Here is a 23169-nt window from a genome sequence, read left to right as displayed (position 1 = left end):
ATTCTACATGATAGTCCAGATATGAAACAAACGTAACTATATATGTGGTATCCTTTATTTCAAATTCATCTTTGGTTGGTTAAAATCCCAACGGAAAATCAAACCAACCTATTTCCACATTAGTAAGTTTAGTTGTGGTGTAAGTTGGATTTCCCAGTGAATTATCAACACATTATTCAAAGAAAGATTACATTTAAAATGTTTTACAAAAAAATAAAAAAAGAAAGAAAATTGTGAGATTTTATTCAAGGAAAACCAAAACATACATTGTTTGTCAAATTCATTAAAACTTGACAATAAAAAGAACAACAAAACTATTGTACATTGTACCACTTAATTGCCTTTGCTTTTTTATAATTGTTACTGTAATAACATAATCATCTAAGTAATATTTTTTAATATAAAATATTAGCCTAACAAAATATACTAATTGATTAATACTGTTCTCGTTTTAGGAGTATGAACACATACTGGAGATATCAGTCTTTCGACTAAGCATCAGTTATGGTAAGCATATGCAGAAATGCTAAATATACGATAAAAAAATCTATAAGTCGATCTCGATTACCCTGTCAACGCTACCGGTGTCGCTCCTTTTGGAGTTTATTCGATTTCCTCTGTTAATGTTTGTTACCTTGAGTTGTCTTCTCAACCGATTAATGATTGATTGATTGATTGTTGGTTGCTTAACGTCCAGTGGCAAATATTTCATGCATATTCAGGACGAGAACAAGTTCACAATAAATACAATAGGTAGGTTGATTCAATAGAGGCCATCTGGGATGATGGTCGTGAAAATTTAGACTGCCACTGGAAAATGAGGGTATATTGGATAGGGACAGAAATTTGGCCTTGCAACAGGCCACCTACGGACCCCTCAAAGAGTAGTTGCAAGGGTTCTTAACGTGCAAAGAGCGTGGCACTCTCTTTTAACGTCCCCTTCTGACGGACGTGACTGCGAACTTGATACATCCCGCACAGCAAAACGGACGCCCCACTTCAGCAAGCGTTTTACTGCCGGTCGGGAGAAGACCAAGTGACCATATTTCTATACCCCAGTCACCCTTGATTTCCTCAGTTAATGTTTGTTACCTTGAGTTGTCTCCTCAACTGATTAATGAGATTTGAACATCGGTAAACTACTGTTACCTATATTAAGGTGGTACCTAACACTACAGGGAGATAACTCTGTAAAATCAGCTAAACGTTTTAATTACGTTGTGTTGAAAAGGGAATATTAAGCTTCTCAATGATCAAAATTGTTGTTTGTCAAACTGCTATATAACCAGTGTAATTTTTCTGACAAAACGGTTGGTTCAAAATTTTTGAAATTTTTATATACTTGTTTTAGGGTCAAAGTAAATACTTTGTCAAAATTTTATGAAAATTAAACGAGCCAAATTAATTTTAGTGAAAGTGTTGGGTACCACCTTAAAAGCTCTCCGAAAGTCCTTGATAGTATATTTTTGTTTTGTTGATGGAGACGGGATCGGTCAGGAAACCACCAATACACCTCAGATGGTCGAATGCATCAAGCCATTTTGCTATGGTTATAGCAAGTCTCAAGTCGTCATTTTAGTACCGACTAACTGAAATGAATTGTACATCTACGTGTCCCAATCGACCATTGATGTCCTTTGAACCATTTGAAATGTTTTTCGATGATTTAGTGTTGCAAAGAGACCGCAAAAAAAGGGACGCCAGTCAATATTTTATAATTTGGTAGAAAATAATTCAACGAATGCAAATTGCAAATGATTGAATTGAAGATCAACAAAACAAAACACTGTTTCATAGATTCGTTTTTTTTAGTATGTATGTGTAGATTTTGTATGATTGAAAAGGAAAAGTAAATGAGAGAGCAACCAAACGTACATGCATTAGACATCGACATAAAATTCCATGCTTAGTACGTTAAATGAAAAATCAAAGTATAAAACAGGAAGTGACTACACACCGGATCTGAATACAAGGGCATTGTCACCATATTGATATACATGATATATGGATATGGCAAATAGATTTATATTTTTATGACAAACTTCAGCACCAAGAACGATTTACATAGAAATGGGTATAGCCGTTTTTTGTTGTAATTTTAAAAATAATTACGTTGTGACGTAGGTATTTACTTACATTTTTTACTTCCAAAATAAGTCTGTATTAGTTTTTTTTAAAACAAGAAGAAAAAACACTTTTTACACAGATAGTACTTTTGGAAGAAAAACAACTTTTGCAGCCCTCTAAAGGGAGATATTATTTTGTTCTGAAGAACGAAAGAGGTAATCTTGACATCTAAATGTCGTTTTTGTGATAGTGCGTTGCATTGTTGTTGTCGCATTGGCGTTTACGGCACTTCTTATTGTTAAATATTGTTTTTCTTTTTTCTTTTCAGGTGCATACACGATATTGTTATCTGTGATATAGCTGAAAACTATAAGCTGTTACACGTTCATCTTTGTATTTTGGGGAAACATGTCTCTGGTGCCAAAGTAGTTTGATTGTAGTCTCAAAAACTTGGTAGCTAATTTTATTGCCGCCAAAATTCAAGAGAGACACACATTTTCAAATCATTTATAAAAATCAAGTTACCATTATAAGCATCGATTTTGATTCTATAGCATTTTTTTTATGTTTTTGCTCTTTACCAGAACATTTCTTTGAGTCATGTTAACTGTTCATATACATAAATATGAGTCTTATTCGATACTGCGAATACTAGAAAGTGTCAAATGCTTCCTTTGCTTTTTCGACATTGGCTCCTACCGATGTAAATGTTTTCAATGGTTTATCAAACTGTTTACGTTTTAGAAAGTATAGTTATATGTTATGTTAATTGAAGTTGTTACACCTTATGACTATTTTTATACATAAAAAAGGTACCGGCTCTTCAATCGTAGATTATACAACACCATAACCAAAGTACACACAAAACGAAAGATTTAGATATGGAACCCCACCAAAATAAGGGGTAACAGGAAGTGATCCTAGAGTTGAGCCGTTCGTGCTCCACTAGTGGCACATAATCATGTTGCACAAAAGTGTATGAATCTGTTAACGAAGATTCTTGTGGAGAGTTGTCTCATTGTCAATCATACCACATCTTTTTTTATTTCAAACATAAGATCAAATATGAAATTGTTGCTTTTATGCAATCAATTGTGAAACTGTTGCTTTTATGCAATCGATCAATTGTGAAACTGTTGCTTTTTGGCACAAATCTCGGAGTTGAAACACAATAAAATAAGCATCGTGTTTTTTGACAAATAATCATCACATAAGCTGTGGAATCAATCGACGACATGGTAACCAAAGCTGCCACATTGTCATAGCTTTCCGCTGGAAGTATGATTCTTTGTTAATCTTTTGTTTTATAAACTTGTATTCCAGATCATCACCACAACGTAGGTGATATGGACGGGAAACAAATCCTTGAGGCACATCTATTCATGTTACGTAATTTCTTCCACTTTTTTTTCAAAGGATAGATCTTTGAAAAAAAAAAGAATAATCTATGTCGTTCTTGTTATAAATTTCACAAAATGTCATGTTATTTTGAGGTGCCTATGTTAAGTAGATAATTTGATATTTAGATATTTAAGAAACCTGTATCATATAGTTATGCATTAATATAGAATAACAACATTTAATTTATTATAATCTTGAAAGATTCAAAGTTGTTACTTTTTGGTTGTATCTGTGATTATGCACGTGTTTGTACGTGTTTTGTTAAATATCAATACAAGCATAATGGTCATGTAAATGAATAAATAACAGCCATTGTAAAACAAGTTAAATTAAAATATCAAAAACAATGTGTTCATAGATTTATTTTAATGAAAGTAAAAGTGATGGTAAGTGTAATTAAAAGTTCTGTGAGTATGACACGTTTGTATGTTTTACCATCAACGGAAAAGCTAGAAATATAAAAATGACCAAAAGGAGACTCACGACTCATAAGTCGAAGAAACATTATAGGGCGTACAAAAAGATAAAACCCACCAGTCAAAACATTTTACGGTAACAATATAATTGCAAGAACTGAAAAGTCATTGACAAAATAGATGTTTTCAATCATGTCAGTACCAAGGCATTGGCTGCTCGGAGGATGTATATTTGTGAACTGAAATAAAATTGAGAATGGAAATGGGGAATGTGTCAAAGAGACAACAACCCGACCAAATAAAAAACAACAGCAGAGGGTCACCAACAGGTCTTCAATGTAGCGAGAAATTCCCGCACCCGGAGGCGTCCTTCAGCTGGCCCCTAAACAAATATATACTAGTCCAGTGATAATGAACGCCATACTAATTTCCAAATTGTACACAAGAAACTAAAATTAAAATAATACAAGACTAACAAAGGCCAGAGGCTCCTGACTTGGGACAGGCGCAAAAATGCGGCGGGGTTAAACATGTTTGTGAGATCTCAACCCTGAAAGTCCATCAGCAACGATACTAACTCAGCGGTTGTGAAAAAAAATAATTATACAACATGTGTTTCTTTTAAAAATAAACCAACAGGTGAAAAAGTTTTTAAAAGCCAAAATTATAAAACATTTCAAGACATACAAACCAAAAAAGAACATTAAAACAGTCGAACACAGTCAGAGGGAGTTACAACCTAATATTTTGTACAATATCACAACATGTATTTTTTTAACTTGACGATTTACATCGGAATGCACCGTTAAGGTCACGCTCGCCTTGTCACGTGACCTCAGTAACAAAGCACTAGCTACTCGTCGGATTATTACAAAAGTAAATGAGAAAATAATAATATACATAGATATAGATAAAACAAAAACACTGAAGTATTAACTAATTTTCTTTCAAATTGCCAGTTTAGAATGAATTTCATAACAGTATGGACATGGACACCTGATATTTAAATGATATTGTGTCGGTCACTGGCTGTCGACAACAAAGACTTCATGCAATTACAGTATGTCAGGGCCTCTCAATTGGGATATGAATAATTCCTTTTTTACACATGTCCATCCATAAAACAATTTTTTTTGCATGAAATTTTAAAGGAATTTGTTTTGAATATATTTATATTTTCACAGCAAAAAGTCTCTATTGTGATATCACAAAGTAACCGAGAGAAAAAAAAAGTAAGAAACATTCTTTTCTGGCAATAAGTGGAAAATTTAGTAGTGTGTCAGTCATAGACAAGTAGTCCATTGCAAATCATTCAGTGGATAGGTCAATCGCCAAAATAAAAATAAAATGCTTTATTTGTAAACAAACACTAATACATACATTGACGGGGGCATAAGTATGATAAATAATACATGTCCGTATAAGGAAATGTGACCGACCTGTTGAATGCAGCTGTTCTGTTGATTTGAAAAACGAATGGACGGATCACACCGATTTGATTTAGAATTGTACTTATCTTTTTTTAGTTGTGTTACAGCTATCTATCCATGAATTTAATATGTTCACAATTCCTTTTATACTAGAATATTAAACGAGTGCACCCAGTTTCAAGGTTATTATAACACTGTTACTGTTTAACAGTAAATGTTATGTTGACATACTAACCTGTACATTATCTTGTGTTACAGTTGACCAGTTTAGTCTTGTGCACATGATTTATTATTCAAAAACAGATGTATTGTGAACATATCATTAAATTCATGGACATATATTGAAACAGAAACCGAAAAATAAGCGAGAACAATTTCAAATTGTAAGGGGGCGATCATTCCTGATTAAGTTAAAATAAGGGAGGGATGGCTATGTGACAGGCTTTCGAAATCATCATGAATAAAAATGCAAACAACGTTTTTTCTCTAGATTACTTGGTCATATCACCTCTGAATGTACTCATTCTAGCAAAAGAAACTTTTTGTCGTGAGTATATAAATATATCAAAAACAAATTCCTATAAACTTTCATGCAAAAACTTGTATTTTATGAATGAACATGTGTGAAGATAGTAATTAGGTATATCCCTATTGAGTGGCTCCTGACATACTGTAATTGCGTAAAGTCTTTGTTGTCGACAGCCAGACTGAGTGATACACACGATAACATTTAATAACTGTGTCCATGTATACGCTGTTATATATCAAAATCGATGAGAAAATGGCGGCAGGAGTAGGAGTCATGAAAAATTGTGCAGAGACTAAAAGTATTATCATGAAGTTATAAGTGGTTTTATAGAACACTGATTAGTTATTTTGTGAGAACATTAATCGAACTGATGATCTAACTACATTATGAAGAATTTTATCGGGTATGAATAATAATAAACAAAAAACAACAACAGATACTCCTTCTTCAAACAAACCAAATTAGATGGTTTTGACCTGAACAACTGAACGACTCAGGTTCAAAACAGTACTCTTTGCCTCCAACCCAAATGCATGCATGTTCAAATCAATATCGTACACAGTATACACAGAATTTAAATGATACTCCGCTATCAAGTAATGTTATTTCCTCATCTCGACAAGACTTTATGGAGCAAACAATGGATATGCATTCACCCCATATCACCTACAAGCCCCACATACAACACCAGCTCAGACGGGACATCAGACACCTTCAATGCCAATTCCTATGCACCCTATATCAACCCCGCCTCATCCTGATTTAATACAGTTTATGCATGAAGTCAGAATAAAATAACAAAAACTTGACATTTTGGAAAATATATTCTCAAGACTAGTTGATATGAAAGAACATTGTAATAAGCTGGACAGTGAATTTTGTGGCATTAAAACTGATTTAAAGGACCATAATCTCATATTGTGTCATTGGACAAGAGTCTTGGTGGTTTTCACTTAAAACTACAAGAAATAGAAACACGAAATATGTCATTAACTAATGAAAATTATAAAAAGTAAAATCACAAAAATACTGAACTCAGAGGAATATCAATTCGGAAAGTCCATAAACACATGGCAAAATCAAATAACAAAACGCATCAAAAACGAATGGACAAGAACTGTCATATTCCTGACTTGGTACAGGCATTTTCAAATGTAGAAAATGGTGGATTGAACCTGGTTTTATAGCTAGTTAAACCTCTCACTTGTATGACAGTCGTATCACATTCCATTATATTGTCACCGATGCGTGAACAAAACAAACAGACACAATAGTTAAAATGTCAAAAATAGGGGTACAGCAGTCATCATTGTGTTATCATCTTAATCACTATAAAAACAACAAATGCAACGAAGAAGCAAAAAAGGACATACATAAAATAACATCCTCATTTTGATTGTATTATACGATTTTATTTGTCTATGTAAAATGCACCCATCAAGGAAGGAGGGTTTTGAGTACTGGTGTAAAATTGCGTGTTTGAAATTCGCACAGGTAGACATGAAATAATTTTGTCGTTTAAAGTATAACGGGATGCATAAATACAGTTACGAAAAATAGATATAACAAAAACTTACTAAACAGTATAAAGTAATAATAAATAAAATAATAGTGTGGTTCAAAGTATGACGGGATACATAAGTACAGAGTCACATCAAATGTATATAACAAAAAAAAAAGTGGGTTGACAGTAAAAGTACTATTAATTATCTATAATACTAAAATTACGAGGTCCAATTTGTCAGCCGTCATCACGTAACGTAAAAACGACGAATCAAAGAATTTAGCTGTATATATAACTAATATAGTACAAAGGTGTAGATTAAAAATTACACCACTCCAGGCCCTTTTGTTTTCCACGTAATTAATATTGCCAATAATTAAGAAGTTCCGGGTCAGGTCCGAGACCGATACCAATAGTATTTACCTGTTACCTATTACCTTATCTGTACGTTCCGCATCTAACAGGTGCACCATCAAACGGTGTATTTAGGATTATGCTATATACACTCACACGGATCATAATCATAGGGTTGACACTACTAAATTCAATCATTGTCAAATTGTTACCTATTGTAGTATTTTAATCAGTAATACTTTCTAAGATAACAATACGAATACTAAAAATCTGGACTAAAAATAAGGTGTATATAGGAACCGTTTTCAATTTGTTAGCGGGCATGACATAAAACAGTGAATCAAAGAATTCAACTTTATTTATAACTAACATAGGACCATGCTGTTGATTAAAAAATACTCCATTCCAGGACCTTTCGTTATCCAAATAATTGATATTACCAATAATTGATAAGTTCCAGTTCGACTGGTTCAAACAGAAAGATTGTTGATTAAACATTACACCACTCCAGGCCCTTTTGTTTTCCACGTAATTTATATTGCCAATAATTAAGAAGTTCCGGGTCAAGTCCGAGACCGATACCAATAGTATATTCACCTGTTACCTATTACCTTATCTGTACGTTCCGCATCTAACAGGTGCACCACCAAACGTTGTATTTAGGATTATGCTATATACACACACACGGATCATAATCACAGGGTTGACACTACTAAATTCAATCATTGTCAAATTGTTACCTATTGTAGTATTTTAATCAGTAAGACTTTCTAAGATAACAATACGAATACTAAAAATCTGGACTAAAAATAAGGTGTATATAGGAACCGTTTTCAATTTGTTAGCGGGCATGACATAAAACAGTGAATCAAAGAATTCAACTTTATTTATAACTAACATAGGACAATGCTGTTGATTAAAAAATACTCCATTCCAGGACCTTTCGTTATCCAAATAATTAATATTACCAATAATTGATAAGTTCCAGTTCGACTGGTTAAAACAGAAAGATTTGAAAGCAGAGAAAACTGTGTACCTTATAATCGGCATGACTTTATCGGATAAAAAATAAAACTAAAATAAGGCTTGCGCATAGTTATATACTTTAATTCAGTCACGGACCCGCGATATCACGGGTGTGTTATAGTAAATAAAATAATTTTGTCATTCAAAGTATGACACGATACATATTAGGTACAGAGTCACATCATAAAATAATTTTGTATGATGGGATACATAAGCACAGAGTTACGTCAAAAAGGATATCTCAAAAAACAGACTTAACAGTAAAAGTAATATTAATAAAGACAAATAAAAGAATAATATAACACGCTATTAAGATGATAAACAACGTCAGTACGCAAAATCTATACTTCAAGACTATCGTGTATTATTTGTGAAGTTGGTACGGAATATTTATCAACAAGTTCTGGGTACCTTCCGATGAACTTTAAAAAAAAAAGGACGAGACGTTCTTTGACATACCCCTGGTTCATCAACTCTCTGCTCAGACATTGGTGACGTTTTACAAAGTCTGCGTAGGAGCTGCAAGCTCTTGAATACCGAATAAGTTGGGAAATGTATATTCCATATGCAGGTGAAGTTGGTATATTGCTACTAAGGTGGGGGAAATCAAAATCGTCTCGTTTGTCATCAATTCTGGTACTAAGATGACTGTGTATGTCAAATTCGAGGTATAAGTCTAAAAATGAGGCGGAGGATGCCGTGTTTGTTGTCTCTTTAATTTCTAGTTCTGGTGGATATATTAATTGAACCCAATCCGAAAAGTTCGGATTGTTAATGGAAAGAACATCATCAATATATCTGAATGTATAAAAAGTCAGGTGGAATAAACTACAGGAAAAAATCATTGATCAGCAAAAGAGGTCTATGAGAGACAATATAATATTTAAAGGCATTTCTGATGAGTATAATCCAACAGAAAACACAGAAAACATGCTTATAAAATTGAGAATGGAAATGGGGAATGTGTCAAAGAGACAACAACCCGACCAAATAAAAAACAACAGCAGAGGGTCACCAACAGGTCTTCAATGTAGCGAGAAATTCCCGCACCCGGAGACAGAGGTCCATGCAGTATACTTGCAAAATTTGAAAGGAAAAAGACAGAAATAGAGTTTTGGAGGCAGCCAAAACAAACTTAAACAAAAACCTCAATACTATGTACATGAAAAGTTTCCAGTTGAAATAATAAAAAGGAGGCGTGAACTAATCCCAATTTTGAAAGATGCTCGTGAAAAGGGACACGAAGCAGTCTTAGTAGAGGATAAATTGTTTATCGACAAAAGGCGATTCGTTTAACGTGAATTTGTGCCTAAGATGAACCCACAACATCAACAAGGACCCCAACAACCACCAACTGATCATGGACCTCAACAGCCACCATCTGACCAACACCCTCCGATGTCTGTACCTGTGAACAACAACAGAACCATGCCAAAGAATCCAATAGAGTCTATACCACCACAGAACACCACAGGACAATAGGACAGGCGTACAAGATCACAAAGGGAACGGGAAAATATTGTATTGAATCAGAATAAACACTTCTGGACTAAATGTTTATTATCTTAATGTATGTAGTTTACAGTCTAAACTAAAATTTACTGAATTTTCAAATATCTTTCAAACATATCATATGATGTATTAGTTTTTGTTGAAACTAAATTAGATGATTTAGGTATAATTGATCTAAATGTAACAAAGAATAGAAAGGGTGCAACTAAAAAGTCAGGTGGAATAGTAATTATATACAAAAATATTTTGAATCAGTACATCAGTTTTAAAAAAAGTGTTTAAATTTCAAAAATGTCTTCTAAACTGAAAAAGGTGTTTTATTAAGTGCTGTTTATATACCACCGGAAAATTCGAAATATGCAAATACTGATGCATTTGAAGAAATTGAAAATGAATTATTGACATTTGCTGATACATTTAATGCATTGGTCTCTCTTATTAGAGATTTTAATGCAAAAACGGAAACACGAGATGATTTTATTGTTCCTGATGAGTCATTGATTGGTATTTTTGAGTTAGAAAGTCATGATGAAATGTTGTCATATATGTTAGATTATGAACAATTGAAGCTTCAAAATATGCCGTTATCTCGAATATCAGAGTGTCATTGTCATATTAATAACTATGATCATAACCTGTTGGATATGTGTAAAAAAAAACAATGTTTATATAGCTAACCCCAGACTTGGTTCTGTTATAGGTATTGAATGTACTACATGTTAAAATATCTGTTTTATTGATAATTTGCTTTTATCATCAAAACTGTTCTCTTTAGTAGATGAATTTGAAAAACTTGATTTTGTACCACTTTTTCTGATGTACACAATGCATCATTGTTTTTAAATCAGTATTGCCACATCATGAACTTACACATGATACATCACAAAACAATCAAGTGGAAAGACAATAACCGAAACGAATTTGTAAATACATTTCACAAAAGTCTCGATCAGCTGACCAATACACACGTGATACATGTACTCAACAAGACATAGAAAATGTCACCGGAGAAATGAATGAGCTTTTCCAAAATAAAAAAAAAGAAGAATAAAAAGAAGACACTTTCAAAACCGCACTACAAATCACGAAAGAAACCAAACTCAAAACCCTGGTACACTAATAAATGTCTTTCGTCGAAAAAAAATATCCATAAAGCCAGAAAACGTTATAACATTCACAAAAATGAAGCAACACGCAAACATGTTGTATAACTTAAAACAGGTTTTGTTATTCAGCTTGTTGATATTGAATCAAATTCCCACTATGCTGTTTTCGTTATGCGATTCATGTTAACTGTCGAATAATGATACTAGACTTCCATTTTCACTCTAGGGCGATTAATTTCTATTGTACATGCGATGCATTTTTGAAGAAGGAAATTCAATATTTTTTATGATATAAAGTCTTAATTCAGCCGACAGTCGAACAAAATTTATGAAGTCATAAGGATTGAGTATATATGAATTTCTGATGTATAAAAATAAATAAACAGACGACAAATTCATGATTTTTGAATAAAATAAGAAATAATATATAATGTGTACTGTTTTTTTTTTTATATATACATCAGAAATTCACACCTAGTGAGTGAAAGTCTGAGGTAATCAATTAATTCCGTAAAGTTACATTTTTTGCTAATAATTTGTCCAGATCCACATCTATATGTAGGACAAAATATATCCCTTCCTAAGACACACAATCATTGAATACATATATCTTGGACAGTTTAGCCAATCAACGCCGCAGAAAAAGCAAAGTTTCAGTATCGGTCTAAATCTACATCACATACTAATAAAACGTCATTAGAGCTATTTTCCTAATGCTTGTAGTTTTAAGGTTTGATTGGCTTGCTTGCTTTGTTTGTATAAATGTTTGCTAAAGCATTGTAATTAAGATTGAGCAAACATTCATACAAACAAAGCGAGCAAGCCAACCAAACCCTAATAGATGCATTTTAGATAACAAAGAACAATCACAAAACGATCTTGATTTGAGTGGACACGTTTTCTTCTTGCACAAACAACTGACGCGTGAATGACTGGACTCAAACTTGTTTCTTTTACAATTTTTGGAAAAACATATTTCACTTGTTAATATTTTTTGTATGCAACCTATAAATCATTGTATTTTATGTTTATTGTTGATATTTTAGTCTATAAACAAACGAATTCGTTCACCATTGATTGATGTTTTTAGCAGGTAATGGTGTACATTTCATCGTGTTGTATATTTCTCCGTCTGTGTGATATGAGGCATTTTTAAAGGGTGGATTTTCCCCAATATTTAAATCAAATAAATAAGATTAACACACTAAACAACAATTGAAAATGTTTTTCTTAGATTGCAGTATAAAGACAATAATAGTGCATTGACTTGACATATCAACGATACATGGATGAGGCTCAGAAACGGGGAAATGCGAGGCTGTGTAATATTATTGTCTATTTATACCACGGAGGACAACCGCCGTACAGTTGATTCCAGACGTTAATCGCTACATCGCGAATCGATGTTGGTAAATAGACCGTTCTTATATTTTCACCAAAGAGTACTTTGTTTTCATAAGCAGTGAATACTTTAACTGAACAGTACGTCGACGTCGATGTACTGTTCAGTTAAGTATTCAATGTTTATGAAAACAAAGTTTACTGCTCCTGACAGCATTGTATGTCATTTATATTACGTGAACACCATGTGACTATTTCAGAAACGGTGTGACAAATTTCAAAGATTTTTTTAAGTGAGTACTAAAACTATTCTAGGAAAATTCGCCGTAGAAATATGTTATATTCATTGATGTTCTGCTCTAATTAATTTTCGGATCCATGACAAATCCTGGTACCTTTGATAACTATTATAACAAACTACTAAAAAATATTTGAACATGCATGATATGAACGTTTATCACCTTAAGGCGATGTGACGCATATCACCCTGACCTTCGTGTGAGCTTAACATTTTACATCAAGATCAAAATGTTGGAGTTCCAAGAAACTAGTTTGCAACCAGGCGCTCCCAATGAGGGAGCTTCTCTAGCTCCAGTAAGTTCTGTTTCACGTCAAACAAATAAAAAATTCAGGTTGTTTCAATCTTTAATATGAAATGTTAGAAATGTCAAATAGTTTAAGTAGTTGCAAAATAATGCTTGCTAACAAAAAAAGGTAGTCATTTATATAGAAACAGCTAATTATGTGCTCGATGTTTTACTAACAAACGACACAGAACTATGACGAAAACATGCAACGAACGTACAGAAAAAAATTCGACGAACGATAAACAACGCACAAAGTCCGGAATAAAACTTATGTTGGTTATACCCGTGTATATTCAAGTAAGCATCTACGACTAGCTTGTATTTCAAATTGTAAATATCATCAATATTAAAAAGTCATTTAAATTATATAAAACAACAAAGAAAATTAATTGCACATCAGAAATGATTGCCCTTACAGTGATAATTCATCGCATTAATAGTTAAACTGAATCGCATTCAGTGAACAATATTACGGATTCAGCTGCTATAACTACACTTTTTTGGACTTGAACCCTGTTATTATACATTAAAAAGTTATATTCTAACGAAATTGTGTTAAAATATAGTTACATTCAAATCAATTATTTTGTATTTTCAAAAAGTAAACAAACGCAGATTTTCCTATCATTCTTTATTCAGCAATAGACATACTCGCATTTGACAGTAGACATACTCGCATTTGACAGTGAAAATGAACAAACTGGATTCGCACTTTATATACACTGCTTATGTTATAACATCACCAGAGTAAACCCACACATTTTAAATGGGTTACGTAGTACATACAATCCATTTTTGATGAATGCGGTCTTACTTTTATATGGAATGATCAAATACCTATGAATAGAGAAATATTGAAATATCTTGTCAAACAAAAACTTGCTGATCAGTTTATACAACAATTGTTTTTGTCATTAATAATTCTTCAAGAGGAAAATTCTATGGTAAATTCAAAAGTATATTTGAATTAGAACCCTATCTATTACAATTTGGAAATACTGATAGATTGTTTTTGGCTAAAGTTAGATGTTCAATTCTTAAATTTCCAGTTGAAACGGGAAGATGGAAAAATATTTCAAAAGAAAATAGGATATGTCATCTATGTAATCAAAATATTGGCGACGAATATCACTATAATTATGTGTGTTTGTTCACTTCTTAGACCAAATCTTGTACCTAATTATTACTTACAATGTCCTTCAAGCCAGAAATTAATCGGTTTACTTTCCTTTTGCAACATAAAAGTGTATAGGAAAGTATGTACTTTTCTTAGAAAGATTACTTATTTGTTGTAGATGCTGTTTGTATACATATATACATATATTTATGTACTCACAATCACTGAATAATTAGGAAATATCTGTACAAATGTTATCCTTTAAACTCAATAGGTAAATAAATATATAATTGTCATGAAAATCACGTGCTTTTGATATACACTACTCTACTGTCGATTTATATGTATACTTTATCATGTTTTGACCTCTTGTACACGTTTGTGTCTGAAGAAATAAAATATTTTGTCTTGTCTCGTCTTTTGTTATGAAACTCATTCTAATTTGAACTCTACCTAGAACTTATAAAAACGGTTGTATAAAAGTACATATTGTTTATAAGAAATCTTAATATACCTTAACCTAAGTTGTTTCTACTAACTTCCACTTGAAACAATTTGAATTCATGGACAGTTTTTTTTTTTATTTCAATGAGCTTTTCATAAAAAACAGAATTAACCACTCGAAGATATCGTTAAATAATTTGTTCGATTTGGAAAAGACGTTCAGAGATCTGGGACATTATGTGGACGAGTTGCTTGAAAATCGTTAAACTTAAACATTATTTTACCCAAAAGCTAGGATTTTATTTAAAAAAAAACATTGCGTCAACACCTACGGGTAATATGAAACGTGGGTGTAGATACAATATATGTTTATTGTCAATGTATCAGTAAAATATAGTTTTACCGAATATCAATAATAATTCGGTCACTAATATATCAGTATTAATTGAAGTTAATAAGTACTCACTATATGCACATACTTACATACATGAAAAAAAAAAGAAGAAAGAAATTTACCTATTGTTGCATTGAATTAAATAAACTCAATGGTCATTTAGACAAAAGTATTTCAATTGAAACACAACTGGTTATTTTTCGCAGTTGTTGGTTCAACTTGATTAAACAGCAACTTTAATTTATCATTTACTGCTCATTATAAATTATACTTATTTATTCAATATCAGATTCATAGCTGCATAGACGAATGATTCGTTCCTTCCTTATTTCGACTAGAAAATCCCGTGTCTCTTAGAGAGTGGGATGGAAAACCACATCAAAGATATTAGTATACTAGAACTTCGAAGGATATGTAAAAAGGTACAATCAGTAAAGAAATTGCAAAAATAATAAAAACATCGAAAATGCCAAGCACAAGAGATGAACAAATGCTCTCTCTCTCTGAAAAATAAATTTAAAATCAGTTTTATGATATATATCTAAGTACAGAATGAAGAATGCTTGACTTTTGAGTAGAACAGTTTACTTTTAAACCCTTAAACCATATAGAATACCTACATCACATATTTTATCGGATACATTCCACCAGACGTAACCACAATCCTATCTCCATCTTCTTAATTGTGACATTACCGAAAGCGACTTATTGCCATATTTGTATTTGATTTTAAGCAATTAGAAGCATGAACTGCTTTAGATTCAGGTGCACAAAAGTTCACCACCGGTTTTTGGTAAGGTTATCGTTGCTCAGTCTTTCGTTTCTCATCAGATGTTTTGGTATTGTTTGCTGTCCTTTCGTAGTTTTTATTTTACTTTTGTAAATATGGAATGTCTGTTTGTTTTGGACATAATTTTAAATGTTCATTTGACTCTCTCTCTCTCTCTCTCTCTCTCTCTGGCTATAAATTAAATTTTTGGAATTATACATAAACTATTTATGGAATGGTTTTTGTACGACGCATGTTCCTGTGAAATGTGGGTTGGGGAACAATATATCAATTATACGTATGATGTCACAATAAAATCCCCCTAAAAAAATGTCTGCAGACCTAAAAAGTATAGATAATTACCCAAGCAAAAGCAAATACAAACTAGATTAAAAACACTGTCAACTTGTTTATGAAGATTTTAATAATGACAAATGTGTTTCAGAATGATTCATATGAATTTTAATATCCGCAGCTCAAATCTCCTGCACTGTATAACAAATTATCTCAGGAATAAATTCAAAACATCAGAACTGATTTTAAAGTTTGACGTTAGAAGATGGACAAAATCTTTCAGTGATAAACACAGATCTTCACTAAGTTGTGTTAAAACCTCTTTTCCCTTATCAGCCTGACGAGTTTCCTTCTTTAAAGGATCGACTGGTCCAAATTCTTGCTGTGCATAGCTAATTTCATCACTCTGTTTTGATATCTTAACATATTCCCATGTAAAATAGTTTCCCCAATCATAAGAATAACGTATATTTATATCGCCAATTGATACAGTCTCGTAACGATATATGTCCTCATAATCTTTCCCATCCTCATGAATATGCATAAACGAGACGCCTTTTGGATGTTTATATGTTGTGTTCACTGTGTGTTTTGCGCTGTATTGTCTCCCATAACCATCATCGGTATGTTCTTTTGTACTTAAAACTTCCAATGACATCCTAAAAATATACAGGAATGTACAGTTGAAGTTGCATAAGCTTATACACTTTGTGATTAAAGATTTTTCTTCTGGTTATACATGTTTTTAGTATAAGCAGGTTGAATTATTAAACAATATGCATTGCAGGACATGATACATAAGTTAACTTTAGATCGGTTTCCGGTTTACATATGGTTTGGTTTATGCAAGTTTAACTGTATATAAGGGGATTTGATGGATTTATTAAATGCTGTTTACCTAATATTGAGTGTCGTACATATATAGATTAATCAAAAAGTAGGTTCTGCAAGATAGGTTGACTTAAATGAAAGTCGGAATAAGACTGCCATTGAACATTGATGGTAAGTTGAATAGGGAAAAAAGTCTTTGCAACAGGTCATCTACGGACCCCCCATAGAGTTGATGCAAAATGTTCTTTTTAATGTGAAAACAGCGTGGTAGTCACATAATCCAATGATGCATCATATTTAACGTCACAACAATGTCCAGGCGTGGATGCGTGTGAATTCATACCCTGAAGTTAACATACATGATACTAGTACTTTAACGAAGTGGTCATACTGCCAGACGTAAGATGTGCCGGAATGATATTTTATTCTGTTCGTCAAAACAAATATTGTGATTCGGTAACAATAGTATATTCAGAGTTTTCTAATAACATTCTTTTTATAATTCAAGGCTTATTTTAAGTAGGGAATGCCTGTAATATTGTTTCTGTTGATGAAGAAATAACTTGAAAAAATGTTGTGCACACTGAATAACCTGCGAAGCGTGCACCACATTTTTTTTTATGTTTTTTGAATAGACAGAAACAATATTACAGTCATTCCTTATAACTTTATTCTAAATTCCATTTTGGGTCGGAGTAAATCATGAAAAAACGTAGATGACATCACTATCACATGAAAAAATTATGTCCATGAGCTGTTGACAATCAGCCAATCAGAAACGGGTTAATCCAAATTTAAAATTATTGAAAAACGTATTCTTGGCAATCAACGTGCGATTGATAATACTACCCTATTAAAATCTGATATTAATGATGTACAAAACAACATTGAGAATTTTCGTGTTGTCGTGCTAAGCATATAAGCACTCAAAATTCAAAGTACCGTTAAACAGGAAGCGTGTTTGATCGACTCGTACCGATTATGAAGCTTTATGTCGATTGAGCGCAGCGAACGAAATAAAGCCGTGATATGTACCGATTGTCAGGTTGTCAAATCATCGATTTATCCCGCTGTATTTGCGTCTTTTTGGTAGTGTTTTCTTTGTTTTACCCGCAAACCGTAGGATGACCTGATAAGTTTGGGTCGAACTTATCAACGTCGGTTAAAATATTAGGACGTCGTAGATATGTCTTGGTTAAAGTGTCACGTATTTGATGTCACAAATCCTTGAAATGAAATTTTATTAAGGTAGCAAACCACAGCTATGTGTGTAGTTTCGCATTTTGGCGTAACAATTTCGTGGTTTAAGCAACATTAACATGTTCGTTGGTTTTTAAATTCTTTCTAAAGTTTTCTAAAAGAAAACAAGTGAATATTTGAAGCCGTTTAAATTCAAGGTTACAAATTGTCTGGATTGACGGAATATCATTGACCTGATTTACGTGTAAATCGTAGTCACCATACTTATTAACCCGAGAGAGATATCAACAGATTAAAAACCATCAAAGGTGTAGATTAGGCCATAAACATGTCACCTAAAGAAAACAGTAACATAAACCAATGCTATAAACGTATCTTGAATTGTATAATAATTCGTATCAAAAGCAATCCCAGCATGAAATTATTATTTCCTATACGTGAACTATGAGGATATAAAATGAACACTTTATCATACTAGCATATCAATACTGGAAATCTGACTTTCATCGATCAACAATATTTTTTTATGAGAATTAAAAGATCAAAAATTGTACAGTTAAGGATATTAAATGGGTATAATGACAGTCGTATTTTTATATACCAAACATTGGTCCGGCAATTATTGTAATATTTTTCCAACTTTTGTGTCTCACCAACTTTGTGATTAAATTTTACAGAAAAATGAGGCGAAAGACACCCATTTTTTTTTATCATTGGGAGAATAATGTCAACATTTTCAGAAAAGGTAGCACTCAAAGGCATTGAAATTCTAGTTTGAACCAAATTTTGGGGGAATATGTCACATTTTTATCACTCTTTTTGCAATATTTTATGGTAAATAAAAGCAGAATGTTGCCATAGATACACAAAAGAGAAATAATATTTTACCATCTTAGCTTGTAAAAATAAATGTTTTGGAAGATACTGATTTCATACATATACACATGTATGACACAAACAGTTGACTTAATGTATTAGAAAGCCATGCATGGAACATGATTCTACATTTTTTGGTTCATTTTTTATTTTATACCTGTGAAGTGGTACCTAAGAGCTGAGCAGAGTTATATAGACAGTGAGACGACCGATAAACAAGTTTATTAAGAGCTGAGCAGTGTAATATAGACACTGGGACAACCGATAAATGTTACTGTTACTACGAATAACTGCAAAGCTGCTGAAATCCTTCTTTTCAGTAGGTCTAGAGAAAAATGTGACGAAAAATATCAATTCATTCAACATATTTGAATATTCAAACTATCGGTAAACACGAAGTTGGTGTATAACAGATCTGAAAAACGATCAGACATAACAAAGTCAAGCTGCTGCTATTTAAAAACGAATTCATTTTGATGAGAAGCACGTGACAGAATCGTGACTAACACAGTTTGACGAACAAACAGATGGACACGGCGAATGCAGTATGGCTTTCAACATACATTAGATATTTCAAAAGGTGAAAATGGGATATTTGTTCCGTATTTGGTTCCCAAATCAGTATATGTTTTATGGTTCGTGGTACATTTTCCCGGGGTTATGAGTTCTATGATAGAGATCAGTTAGACGAAATTGAAAACAACACGATTAATAATTTTTATGGCAAGCCGTTTTGCTATTTATTCTTACTTCAAGATATCTCATAAACTTTATAAGATATCTTATAAATTATATAAGGTATCTTATATAAAAATTGTTTATAAGATATCTCATATACTCATAAAAATGAAATTATATAAGATATCTTATATATTATAGAAGATATCTTATTTAGTTTATAAGATATCTTCTAAAGTTTATAAGATATCTCCTAAAGTTTATAAGATATCTTATATAGTTTATTAGATATCTTATATAGTTTATAAGATATCTTATATAGTTTATCAGATATCTTATACAATTGTCTTTATAAGATATCTCATAAACTATATAAGATGTCTTATTAACTATATAAGATATCTTTTCAACTATATGATATATCTGATAAACTATATAAGATATCTTATAAACTATATAAGATATCTTATATAAAAATTGTTTATAAGATATCTCATATACTTTATAAGATATCTTATATAGTTTATCAGATATATGATATAGTTGATAAGATATCATATAAACTTTATGAGATATCTTATATAACATTAAAGATATCTTATATAATATATGAGATATCTTATAAAAATGAAATTATTTAAGATATCTTATATATTAAAGTAGATATCTTATATATTATAGGAGATATCTTATATATTATAGGAGATATCTTGAAATTCGAATAAATAGTAAAACGGCATGCCATAAATTTTATTTGTCTGCACCGCTTTTCTTGATTTAATTTCATCTGGAACGCTCAAAGCCAAATCTTCAAAAGCCGAGGATGTATAAATACTGTTTCTGTTTCTTAAACTGCGTTTCCCACCATTTTTAAAATAAAGAGCTGTGGTAATATAAAAAAGAAGATGTTGTATGATTGCCAATGAGACAACTATCCACAAAAGACCAAAATGACAATACAGTATAAGAAATAGATCATTAATCATGATAATAAGATTGGTTACGATACATCTAGTATGCACCAAACACCTAATCCCTGTCTCTGATGTAAACAACAGGTAGTATATAAAATAGTTTTAGAGAAGTCCCATTAAATATTACATCTTCCATGCATTTACTATTTGTACCAATTTCATCAATATTATTGACTGACGTTTTCGAATTGTTGAGTATGAAATTCAATTATACTGCGTAGTTATATGCATATGTGTGCCTAAATGTAATACAAATTACAGTAAATAATGTTATTCAGAAATTTGAAAAAAAAAGCTTAAATGTCTAGGTAAATCATAACATACTTCCCTTTTTTAAATGCTTTCTCTGAAACAGTATTACTTCATCTTATGTGTATATATCAAGGACGGTAAAAATTTAAAGAACGCAATATATGATGTGTAAATTAGCTTCCGGGTAGAGAACAAATCAACAAATATGAATAATAAATTTTGTTGATACGCGTTGTATTTTGAAGAAATAAGTCGAATGTCAAGGTATGATTTTTTTTTATAGAATCTTAAAATATAAAAGTCTTAAAATATAAGTGAGAAGAAAGTTTTATAAAGGTTTGATACTGATCTTCTGGAGATCAATAGGATGAACTAAAAAGAAAATGGCGGGGATCAATAAGTTACTATTGCATCGACACACTCTTAAGAGTAATACTATTGGCCCTAAATTTACAAAGGATAAATATAAAAAAAGATCACATGTCCTTTGAATAAAAAAACCAAAGCATTGAAGAACTGTTGCATATGCATATGTTTAGATAAGGTTCATATAGGAACCTTTAGGATCATTAGTACAGAATGAGTCCTTGTACGGGTTGTAATCTAACATTTATCTCTCTAATAAGAAACATCAATATTTACCCAAAATTTGAGCACGAAAACGAATCAATTAAGTAATTAAGTGCTAGATTGATTGATCGTTGGCTGCTTTACGCCACATTATTAAATGCTAGAGAATAATGTTAGACGATTGTACAAGTAATTTCTAAACTAACACACATTTCCTCTTAAATTAAATATAAGATTACCTACTTTTCTAAAGAGAGGTAGAAAAATAACTTCTGACTGAAAATAATGTAAAAATAAATCCCGATTTATTTTTAAAGGGGAACTAGTACTGATTTGACTAAAATTCTCATTTTTGATTTTTTATCAGTTATATACTAAAACGTATATCCATATTACAAAAAGGTTGAAAAAGAAACGATTTACAATGCATGGACACTCTTTCATGTATTAGCATTTCGTTTTATTCCAGACCGATGTTATTGAAATGTCCATTGGAATGACATAGGAAGACTCAAGGCGGTCATATAATCCGACATAAACATAAATATAAATGCAAATAGATATCTAGCATGTGTATTTTGGTTTTTCTAGTTAAATTTAATTTCATGTTATAGATAAAACATATGATATGTAGTTGTTACGATTGCTAATGAGACAACTACCTATGCATCAAAAGCCTTATCACTTGTCCCTGAAAGCAACTGCTAATATACAATCCATTCAAAGAATCTATGTTAAAGCTTCCGTTCAATTACTATTTGTATCGATTTAATCTATATTATAGGCTGGCGTGTTCTTAAATTGATGAGTATAATATGCGATAATACTGCGTTGTTTAAGGTATATGTGGATTTAAATGAAATACTAAATACATAAAAATTTAAATGTATGAATTTAAAATAAATATCAGAGTTTATCATGACAAACTTACCTCTTTTAAAATGCTCTCTCTAAAACAGGGTCACTTCGTGTTATGTTTCTATTTAAAGAACGTTGAAAATTTTAAGAATGCAATACACGTTTATGATGTGTAAATAAGCTTCCGGGTTGAACACAAATTAACAATATGTGTATTCAATATTGTAGATATGCGTTGTATTTTGAAAACCGTCGAACTTCAAGTCATGAACGAAATATAGAATCTTAAAAGATAAGTGAGAAGCTATTTTCTTCCGTTTGTTTGATACTGATCTTTTGGGGATCTATAGGATAAATTAGAAAGAAATTGACAAAGATACAAATTACGTAATGTAAATATCTTCAGGGAAACGGTCTCAAGAGTTATAATATGCTCCCTAAATATACAGATGACGTATTTAGAACCACAAAAATGTCCTTTGAATAATAAAAAAAACAATGCATGGAAGAATATTGCATATGGGTTTACAAACATATATCTCGATCCCTACTATAAGTATGTTCGATGCTTGTGAAATAGATTTCTAAACTACTACAAATAGATTTAATAAAAAGTAAAATCATGAAAATACTGAACTC

General features: G+C 31.7%; 1 protein-coding gene and 1 long non-coding RNA gene across 4 annotated transcripts in view; one reads left to right on the top strand and one right to left on the bottom strand.

Moving 5' to 3' along the window:
• Nucleotides 1–3815, top strand: part of LOC139512889 (protein piccolo-like) — a 55482-nt gene extending 51667 nt beyond the window's left edge. For 2 of the 3 annotated variants that reach the window (XM_071300848.1, XM_071300856.1), the window contains 2 exons: nucleotides 456–507; nucleotides 2396–2532. In XM_071300848.1, coding sequence (XP_071156949.1) covers nucleotides 456–463 — 8 coding nt within the window. In that variant the 3' untranslated portion in view covers nucleotides 464–507; nucleotides 2396–2532. Of the gene's footprint in view, nucleotides 1–455; nucleotides 508–2395 lie in introns of all 3 variants that reach the window. The other variant, XM_071300839.1, reaches the window with a different exon arrangement.
• Nucleotides 3816–16403: 12588 nt separating this feature from the next.
• LOC139512883 (uncharacterized) lies at nucleotides 16404–22750 on the bottom strand. The gene is made up of 2 exons (XR_011662357.1): nucleotides 22604–22750; nucleotides 16404–16950 (listed from the first exon to the last, which is right to left on the bottom strand). It is a non-coding gene; the product is annotated as an uncharacterized lncRNA (long non-coding RNA).
• Nucleotides 22751–23169: the final 419 nt, after the last annotated feature.

The sequence above is a fragment of the Mytilus edulis genome, chromosome 1 (genome assembly GCF_963676685.1).
Source record: "Mytilus edulis chromosome 1, xbMytEdul2.2, whole genome shotgun sequence".
In the NCBI taxonomy this organism is placed as follows: Eukaryota; Metazoa; Mollusca; class Bivalvia; order Mytilida; family Mytilidae; genus Mytilus; species Mytilus edulis.
The sequence above is the reverse complement of the archived record's forward strand: the minus strand, read 5'-3'. Positions and strand labels throughout refer to the sequence as shown.